Source organism: Galeopterus variegatus, unplaced genomic scaffold, assembly GCF_000696425.1.
Source record: "Galeopterus variegatus unplaced genomic scaffold, G_variegatus-3.0.2 Scaffold631, whole genome shotgun sequence".
NCBI classification, from domain to species: domain Eukaryota; kingdom Metazoa; phylum Chordata; class Mammalia; order Dermoptera; family Cynocephalidae; genus Galeopterus; species Galeopterus variegatus.
Window position 1 is genome coordinate 418916 of NW_007726742.1, and position 10548 is coordinate 429463.

Sequence of the window (10548 nt, forward strand, 5' to 3'; positions counted from 1 at the left end):
TGTATTCTCCCATTGAACTAATTCTAAGAACCACAAAAAAAGGAGGAAAGGTTCTTAGGAAAGCAGTAAAGTTCTGTAGACTGAGATAGACTGTTAGGGTGTGTTAGATAGAAAATGAATCATTAGATCATCTTAAGAACACACCCGTGCCCCCAAATGGCAATTTATTATTGATAATTAATTTTCTCTCAATTTTTAGAGAAATGGAATGCTCGAATTACTGATCTACGTAAACAAGTGGAAGAGTTGTTTGAAAGAAAATATGGTATGTCTAAACTGAAAGATTCTTTTCATAACCGTTTAAACAGTGAATTATTGTTCATCATTGGAGAGTTGCATGAACCGATGTGGTTTTGCCACTGACTTGTGTCTGACTTATACATCTTTCCCTTATAAGGTCGTTTATGGTGTCCTTTGAAATATTTGTTTCTAGATTACTATAAAGCTAAGGAAAAGTTTTATTTCTTTAATTATCAATTAGCATTTTTTAAAGACTTTTAGCATGCATATTTGGGGGTTTATTTACGTATTTATTGTAGTCTTGGATCTTGGAAATTTAATCAAAAATTATTTTCTTAGGTAATAGTTTCTCTTAATCTGCTATATTAAATCCACTGTTCGTCAAGATGCCCTTTTTGTCTCTGCTCTTGTCTTAATGCATAACTGAGTTTGTTAGATGTCAGATTCTTCTTTGCCTTTTTATTTTCCTATTCTGTTGTCTAGCTACCTTTATATAGAGATAAAATAAGCAATTTGTTATTGTCAACTTATGGTACATATATTTCAGATGCTCACCTAAAATAGCAACAGTCATTGAAAAACATCATCTGTTTTACTGTTGTTTATTTGGATGACTACTTTGCAGTCAACTGGCAAGCTATAAAATTGTATAATACACAGAATTTTAACTGAATTTTTCCAGTGAAGTTTTTAACATGATAAGCCATTTTGGCATTATTTACTTTCATAAACTTGAAATGAACATTTGTTGTTTTTTTCATGGGTAATAACCTACCCCTCAATGGAAAATCTAGATTTAGAGTAAATTTAATAATGAATTTGATAACATTTCCATATTTTTTAGTTATTTCCTTAAGAGTCTCTTAGTGTTTCTCTAACATGTAAATAGTTTCGTTCTTTTTGGCCTGTGTTTTTTATTGGTTCATTTCAAAGCAAAAAAACACATTTTAGGACAGGCCAGTTAGCTCACTTGGTGAGGGCATGGTGCCAGATCCCAGCACCGGCCAGCAGGCAAAAAAAAAGGGGGTGGGGAAAGAAGACCACCACTCTACATGGAAGCTCTGTAACATAGTGATAACATCACAGGCTCTGTGGACAGAATGCCTGGCAGTGTCTCTTTCCTTCTCAGCCTTGCTATCCTCTTTTGTGGTCGTGATTACTAAAGTTCTATCCTGAAGATGTGATGAGATAGGAAAGTGCTTCTCATAATGCCTGGCACATTAATACATAATAAATATTTGCTGTTTATATTTTTATTATATTCTTTTTTTTTTTAAAGATGACCAGTAAGGGGATCTTAACCCTTGACTTGGTGTTGTCAGCACCAAACTCTCCCGAGTGAGCTAACCAGCCATCCCTATATGGATCCGAACCCGTGGCCTTGGTGTTATCAGCACCACACTCTCCCGAGTGAGCCATGGGCCGGCCCTATTTTTATTATACTCTTAATGTAGTACTATTTTGACTAAAAAGAATTTACTGTTATATCAGTTTTATAAATATCAATGCTTTATTGGTCCGATAATGGTTATACGAATGTTTATACTTTAAAAATACTGTTCCTCTTCCATTTTATACTGTATATATTAGCTGATATTAACTAGAATGTTTTTCTGGCTTCATAATGTGGTTCAGATTTCAGTGGAGAGTCTGGCTTATATCTAATTGCCTTAAATTAATGGATTATTTCACTGCAGACTTAAGTAAACAGGATACTGCCATCTTTGGCATTCTTTTTAAAAAGTTCTTTTTTTATTATTTTTCTTTTCATTCAGTTGCAGTAACAGAAGTAAAGATGAAATTATGAAAGTTAGAGAGCATTACATATTTAATTACTGCACTTTTCTAAAACTGTGCCTAAATGATGATCCCTTTCTCTTTTTATCTTTATTTTTCTCTTTTTATAGCTCAAGCTATAAAAGCCAAAGGCCCGGTGACGATCCCATACCCACTTTTCCAGTCTCATGTTGAAGACCTTTATGTAGAAGGACTTCCTGAAGGAATTCCTTTTAGAAGACCATCTACTTATGGAATTCCTCGCCTTGAGAGGATATTACTTGCCAAGGAAAGGATTCGTTTTGTGATTAAGAAGTAAGACCCTTGGACTCTTTAGTCTAATTACTGGATCTTTTTTATTGTTGACAAATATTCCTTAACCACTAGGGCTATATTTAAATTAAGTTTGAGTTATGATATGCATGGGGTTTTTTTTGTTTTTTTCTTTGTGTACAAGATTGTGTCATTTGTGCTAGAGTTGGCTTTTGGAGTATGAATATCTGCCCATACTTGATTGGCATACAACTGTCATTTTCTCACATAATTTCCTGCTGAGTTTGTTAAAGAAAGTAGTACAGTATCAGGATTTTAAGTCTGAAGTTTTTACAGCACATATGGGAATATATGGTTTAAAATTTAAAGTAAATCAGTGGAAGTAAGAATGGAAAGAAAAACTATGGGCCGGCCCAGTGGCGCACTGCTACAGTGCGCAGCTTGGGAAGTGTGGTGGCGCTCCCGCCAAGGGTTTGGATCCCACATACAGACCGGCCGCTCACTGGCTGAGCGAGGTGCGGGAGCAACACCGAGGGTTGCGATCCGTTGCCGGTCACGAAAAAAAAAAAAAAAAACCTAAGCAAAATGCTGTAAATTCCTCAGTGTTGACTTTAAAAGTGTAGTAGCAGTTTTGGAGGTTTTTTTTTTTTTTTTTAAAGATGACCGGTAAGGGGATCTTAACCCTTGACTTGGTGTTGTCAGCACCACGCTCAGCCAGTGAGCGAACTGGCCATCCCTATATGGGATCCGAACCCGGGGCCTTGGTGTTATCAGCACCGCACTCTCCCGAGTGAGCCACAGGCCGGCCCTTGGAGGTTTTTTTTAATAAAGTAGGTACAGCAGTCAGAGTTGGACAATTCGTAATGGCAGCCACATCACACATTTTCATATTTTTCCTTAGATTGTATTAAATTACAACAATAAACGGTGTAGAAAACTAGGAGAGCATTCATCAACAGATTTCAGCAAATGTAGATGTAAGCAAAACTATTATAGCCATAAAACAATACTAAATGTATTTGGAAAAGAAAACAATTGGAAAATAGTTGTCTAGAAAATTAGAAAATATGATTGCTAAACCAAATTTTTAAATGAAAGGGCTAGAAGATTGTCAATCTGGTAGATTGTAAAGAAGATTGAACATATGGGACATGAGGAAGGATATTGAGTCCTCAACTGGTGACATCTGACTAATGAGGATTTCCTTAAAAAGAAAAAAGAAGGACTGTATTAAAGATGAGTAACAGTTGTTTTCCAAGCCTGGAAAAATACATGTCTTCTCTTTTGAAATTACCAAGCAGAATAAATGAGAGGAAAGAAAAGATGTACACCTAATCAAACTTCATATAGTTTTAATACCCTAAGGATAAAGAAAAAATCATTAGGTCTCAGAGAGAATGAATCATTAGATTCCAGTTCATCCATAAAGACTGGAAATCACACTGATGATAAATTCTGAGCAATAATGGATGCTGCAACAGTATTGAGCAATTCTTTCCAAGTTCTGAACAAAAATGATTTGAATCTCAAATTCTATAGCCAGTCAAACTTGCCAATCATGAATGAAAGCAAATACATGGAAGAGGTAGGTAGCAGCTGGAATGTCTCCAGTAGTAAGTAACAAAAACTCTTACTCAAATTGACCTAATACAGTAAGACAGTCATCTCGTGTGGCAAGGAGGTCAGAGATAGGATGAGGAAACTGCTACTGGGGCCTGCTTCTGTTCTTCTCCCCACTCTTCTGTCCACGTGCTGATAGTTTCCTTAGTCTAGCAATGAGCTGGGTGCAGTAGTTCCTGGCCTCACGTCTAGGAAGTAGAGACAGCAGCTACTGTATTTCTCTCAGAGCAAGAAAACTTTGGAGTATGGCCACTAGTTAGAATTTTCTAGTTAGAATTATGTGAAGCGGGGTTTGACCTACAGCCACCTGGGAAATGAGGGCCTTGTCCGGGCTCTCCTGGTAGGTGTGATGCTTTAGTACATCTGTGGCCAGGCCATTTGCCAAGCTTCTGAGGCCACCTGTTAGATAAAGACATTGAAAGTCGCTATGCCACTGCTCTTTATTCTGCTGCATCTCAAGAGAATAAACTGGGACAAGTTGGATAGGAGTTGTTGGGTGTAGCACGCAGCTCCTGAAGGATCCCATAGTGGCGGCTTCTAATCTGAATCCCTGTGGTAAGTGTTCCATGAAAGTGAAAAGCCTAAATGACATCACGGCAAAAGAAAGGTTTTCTCCCCTTACATCCAACCTGGTCGCTTTGCTTGCTGAAATTGTCGCTTAAACAGTACCCAAGGAGTCTTTTCTGCCTTTTCTAGCATGATGAGCACCCACCATGGTGAAGTACCTTGCACAATAACCACTGCATCTCTTTAGAGGAAGCATTTAATTAAAAACAATCCTGAAAAGCTTCTTTTGGAAGTTCTTTTAGAAGTTATAACTGATCTGTCAATCATAGATGGCATTATTGTCCATACTGCAGAGAAATACATTAATATGTCTGCAAAAATCAAGTTTCAGAAGCTGAGCAGAGCTATGTGCTGATCAACCCCTGAAAGGGTTGATTTTCTATCAGTGAAAATTCTTAAACATGGGGCAATAATAAAATGCTTCATGAGCAGAAAAAAAAAAAAAAAAGAATTAATGTCAAGTGCTTATTCCCAAAGCAGGTACAAGCAAGGGAAAGGGTTTAGATGAAGCCAAAATCCCCAGCACAGTGTGTTTAGATGAAGCAGAAATCACCCCCAGGGAGTGGAGATCGACTTGCTTCTGAAATATGTAACTTTCGTTTTTAAGTCTTTCTATAGTGCGTGTTTATTAAGTCAAGTGCATATGGTAACAGATCTTTTAAGTTTTCTGACATATCCTTGAGGTATAAACAGTGAACTCTGAGTAATATAGTAGAATAGTAGTCATTTCATTTGCAGTAGTTGTCTTCCACAGGTCAAGTTGTTGCTAAAGGGTATTTTTTTCTGTTTAGACACATTGTAGTTTAAAGATTTAGTGGTTTCTCAGGAAATTGAATCATAAACAAAATGGGCTTCTTCTGAAAAAGCTTGACACTAGCCAAAAAGCAGAAGCAAGCATTCCTCAATCCCCAGTACTCTGATATAATAAAGTGTATCATTTTTTTTTAAAGATGACCGGTAAGGGGATCTTAACCCTTGACTTGGTGTTGTCAGCACCACGCTCTCCCAGTGAGCGAACCGGCCATCCCTATATGGGATCCGAACCCCCGGGGCCTTGGTGTTATCAGCACCGCACTCTCCCGAGTGAGCCACGGGCTGGCCCAAAGTGTATCATTTTAAGAATTTTTTTGTACTGTCACTTTATTAAATTGCTTGTTTTTTAATTTGTAAAAAGTTTTGAAATTTTTAAAAGATACAATACTTAAAGAAAAATACAAATTGTTTTACAGGTTTTGTTGATGTTTGATAATTCTAAAAGCATATATAACTTTAGTGTATTTTTGGATGTTTAAGTATTTACCTAACTAAGCTTATCACAAGTACTTTATGCTATGCACATCCTGCTTCAGGATTTTTCAATATGGAAATCCATCTTGCACATTTAAAGAGATTGGACTTTTTAGCCTTTTCCTAAAGGTTTATGTAGTGAGTCTTGATATAAGACTAGTAACTGTTCATTAAGAAGGATGTTTCTACAGAGTTTAGTAAATGTTTTATTTCACAGCCCACTAATATTGTTCAGATATTATGTGTACCACTCATGACCCCCTTAGTTTAGGTCATTACAACAGTGTACAGTACAGTGATAATATGGGATGTGTAAGTTTGTGAAAATTCCATTTTTATGAGTTATGTTTTATGGGCTGTTTGATTATTATGAAATATAAGCAAAACATTTATCTTGTCCTGCAAATGAATGTTAATTTATATATTTATTAATTTATTGAACTTTTATGCCAGTTTATAGATGTGTGGAGGAAAGTAGTCTTGAATGTAATGTGAAATTAAAGGATCCCATTTAAAGTTTTTGTGCTGTGCTCACAATACTTTTGCGTTGCAAAGGTACTTTACTGTGAGGACATGTTCTCCATGAAGTACCTGTGAGGTAATTTGCAGTTACTTTGCATTATTACTCTGTAGAAACCTCAAATTAAGATTTAATTGTGCTCAAGCACCAGATTGTCTTTTCTTTTTAAAACTGGCCTTGGTGACTGGATAATTAAATATGTACTAGTGGTTATTAATTTGATAAGTATTGCCTAGGGAATATTTTACAACTACTCTCATCTTTTAGACATGAACTTCTGAATTCAACACGTGAAGATTTACAGCTTGATAAACCAGCTTCAGGAGGTAGGAATCACATCAGAACATTATGTACAATGATTTACTACTTGAAGAGATATTTATTTCTTCTTTATGATACCTTCCACATGAAGCAATGTCTTTGTTGTATCTTGTTACAGAAAAATTCACATTGCTGGAATTCTAATATTCCATAGAAGAATAAACTCATTTTCTTATTAATAACCCATTATAAATAAATGTAATTACTGAATTTCTGTTTAGATAGAACTAAAAGAACCATGTCTGTTCTACTTTTGAGATGCAAAATTAGTTAACTGGCACAGTGTGTTGAACAGTTCATTATCCTAGTCTACATTAATCAATTGAAAAACCATTCATCAGATGTATATTACACCCAGGACATAAAAAGATTACTTCTCAGAAAATGTAGCGATGGGTATCATCACTTGCTTGTCAGACATGTTTGGAAGGAAACACAAACACAATTTATTTTCTTGCTTGCCTTTGTTCTGGAGTGGAGTGCGCTGGGGACATAACAGAATATGTGTATAATGGATTTGCCAGCACTCTCATACCACTAAATTTATCATAGCAAAAATTGCCTACTAGTTTTTTGAGTAAATAAAGTTCTGCTATTTTCTTTTGACTTTGGTTCTTATTCTTTTTGTTTAGTGTCAGCATTGTTTTAATAATAAGCACATTCTGAAATCTTAGAAGTAATTTTACTTACAGAGAGAGGAAAAGTAATACTGCTTTTTTTAATAGTTATAATATTTAATAACCTAAGTTGTTAAAGCCACCAAATTGATAAGATTTGTATGTTTGTTACTCTTACAGTAAAGGAAGAGTGGTATGCCAGAATCACTAAATTAAGAAAAATGGTAGATCAGCTTTTCTGCAAAAAGTTTGGTAAGTCTAGTTTTTTTCCCCTTTACTAAACGTATATTACTGAATTGTATTTTTGAAATTTTGTTTTGTTTTAGGTAAATAAATACAAGGAATATGACTCACCTCCAGTTTCTTCTTATTGTCTTTTAATATGTATTTATTACAAAAAGTTTTCATCCTAAACAAAAGGGGGAGAGAATAGGGCAATGAAACCCCGATGTACCCTTTACTGAGCAGTTTGTTTTTATATATATACAATATAAATTATATAGTTTAGAGCATTTCACTGTTTTCCTTTTCAGGCCTTTTAACCATGTTAGTGTGCCACTCTGGAATAATGGAGAGCACTTCAGTAGCAGGTCATCTGAAAGTGCAACATGACCCACACTGTCTCTCTTATCTTGCTTCTTAAACACTTCATAAACTCTTGAAATTCTCAGTTTGGTTTATTGTTATGACATCTTTTGTTGCCCAAAGTCACTCCCTTTCTTGTTTTATCCTACTTCTCGGCCGAATTCTACATAGTTAAAATTGTCTTTCTTCTTCTACTTCTTCTTTTTTAACTATTTGAATGGGAATTTTAAAACTTGTTGACTGTTGGTTTCTTGTCTCATTCCTGTCTCATTTTCAGTCTCTTGTGCCACCTCACCTAGCTCACTCCTGAAATTTGGGAGCACTAGTCCAGAGCTTAGTTCTGAGCCCTCTTTCTTTTTTCTTACTGTGCTTTCTCTGCAGGTAGTCCCACTCTATCCTACACCTTAAAGTTCTTAGCCCTGCATACTCCCCTTAACGCCAGACCTTTATATTCACCTGTCTGTTTGACACCTCTTCAGACTTCACATGTCCTAAATAGAGTTCTTGATTTCCCCTCTCTATCATGTTCCTCCCCAAGTCTTACCTCATGCTTTACACTCTACCCAGTTACCCGAGCCAAACACCTAGGAGTTACCCTTGATTTCTTTATTTTCCTCCTTTCGCATACACTGTAATGAGGCCTGCTGATTCTGTATTTGGAACATACCCTAATCCTACCCTTTTCTTCTTTACTGCTGTCATTTTAGTCAAAACCACAGAATAGCCAGATCAATCTAATTAGAAGTATAAAGGGAGCGTGCCACTTTCCTATTTCATAATCTGTAATGGCTTCCCATTGTACTTGTAACAAACTCCATGGTCTGTGATGTGGCCTGCAGGGACACAGATGAGCTGGTCAACCCTGCCTTTCTTCTAATATCCTCTTGTTCCCCTTTCCCATTGGCTCACTCTGTAGCAGCCACAGTGACCATCTACTTGCACATTTATTTATTTATTTGTCTTTTTGTGTGTGTGTGACCGGTCAGGGGATCGCAACCCTTGGCTTGGTGTCGCCCGCACCGCACTCAGCCAGTGAGCGCACCAGCCATCCCCATATAGGATCCGAACCTGCGGCGGGCCGCGCTCCCAGCGCCACACTCTCCCGAGTGCGCCACAGGGCCGGCCCGCACATTTATTTTTTTAAGGCCGTACCTGCCTTGGGACTGTTGGCTGCAAGTGTTGCTTATGGAATGTTCCTACCTTGGATCTGTTTGTGCCTCTCCTTTTTACTCACATCACAATTTATTTATTTATTTATTTTTTGAATTTTGAAATTTTTCATTTGAAGGTAATCTTAACGCTATTAAATTCACAAATATGCTAATTTAAATACCCAATCCTATTTATCTAAAACACACATTGCAAACATACAAATATCTATTCTCTCCACATGTCAGCACCCATTCATATCATGGTTTGGAAATGGGGAGAATAGATTCCCCTTAAACTGCAAGTCAGCAGGTGTTTCTTTACAGTTAACTTTAGCAAAATTCATACAAAATAGTAATTAACAATGATCTTCTTTACTTGTTAACTCACAAGGAAACACCTTCAAAACTGCATTTTGTTAAAGTTTCTGTACTAAAATGTAGAAAAACTGAACTACACAAATATTGAAAAGTTAAAAATTCCTTAATTTTTTATTCCTGGTACCACTACCACAATTTACAGGGCAATATACCTGATGTAATGAAAAGAAAAAGAAAAAGAAAAAGCTACAACAGATAAAAGACCTCAGGAATGTACATCTAATTGACACTACATTGCATTAATCAATAGCTGCACTTTTTGCAAACTGTGGCTATGACAGTCCTGAACAAGAAGGGTTTCCTGTTTAAGCTGCAGTAACTTTTCTGACTATGGATCATCGTTCCTTCTGTGGCAGATTTTTACAGTTCCTCTAATGCATTTGGGACGACTGTCTCAAAGTAACCTGCAGCTTTCCTGACAACTCCTCACTCTCTCTCCTGCTAAGAACTGTAGCCCTTTTCTGCTGTTTTTAGAGCCTTCTGCTACCATATCCACCACTTCCACCACCAGATCCATAACCACCACCATAGGGACTGCCCGAGCTTCTTCCACCAAAACTACCCCCTTTCATGGGTCCATAATTTGATTGCTGTTGTCCACTATAATTTCCAAAATCATTATAGTTCCCACCACCACCATAGTTACCACCGCCAAAATTTCCTCCTTCATTGTAACCGTCATATCCTCCACCACCGCCACCATATCCACCACCTTGGTTTCCATATCCTGGTCCACCACCACCATAGCCCCCTCTACTCCTATAACCAGGACCACCTCCATAGTTGCCACCCTCACCTCCAAATCCATTATATCCACCATCACCTCCTCCATAACTACCTCGGCTGCCACCACCTCCACCACCATAGCCTCCTCTTCCACCAAAGTTTCCACCACGGCCAAAATTACCTCCACCACCTCCAAAATTTCCTCCATGACCCATAAAGTTGCCAGCTCCACCTCCACGACCTCTTTGTGATCCAGCAGACTGCATCTCTTGTTTAGAAAGAGCTTTTTTCACTTCACAATTATGCCCATTAATAGTGTGGTATTTCTGAACAACAATTTTATCAACTGTATCATGATCATCAAAAATTACAAAAGCAAATCCTCTCTTTTTTCCACTCTGCCTGTCTTCCATAACTTCTATGGTTTCAATCTTGCCATACTTTTCAAAGTAGTCTCTCAAATCATATTTTTCTTTATCTTCTTTCA

General features: G+C 37.0%; 1 protein-coding gene and 1 pseudogene across 4 annotated transcripts in view; one reads left to right on the forward strand and one right to left on the reverse strand.

Moving 5' to 3' along the window:
• The window catches only part of GTF2I (general transcription factor IIi), a 78672-nt gene that overhangs the window by 39373 nt on the left and 28751 nt on the right, over positions 1-10548 (forward strand). For all 4 annotated transcript variants that reach the window (XM_008570785.1, XM_008570787.1, XM_008570786.1 and 1 more), the window contains 4 exons: positions 200-265; positions 2148-2331; positions 6551-6609; positions 7402-7473. In XM_008570785.1, coding sequence (XP_008569007.1) covers positions 200-265; positions 2148-2331; positions 6551-6609; positions 7402-7473 — 381 coding nt within the window. The remainder of the gene's footprint in view (positions 1-199; positions 266-2147; positions 2332-6550; positions 6610-7401; positions 7474-10548) is intronic.
• LOC103588952 overlaps positions 9420-10548 on the reverse strand; it is a 2011-nt pseudogene continuing 882 nt past the window's right edge.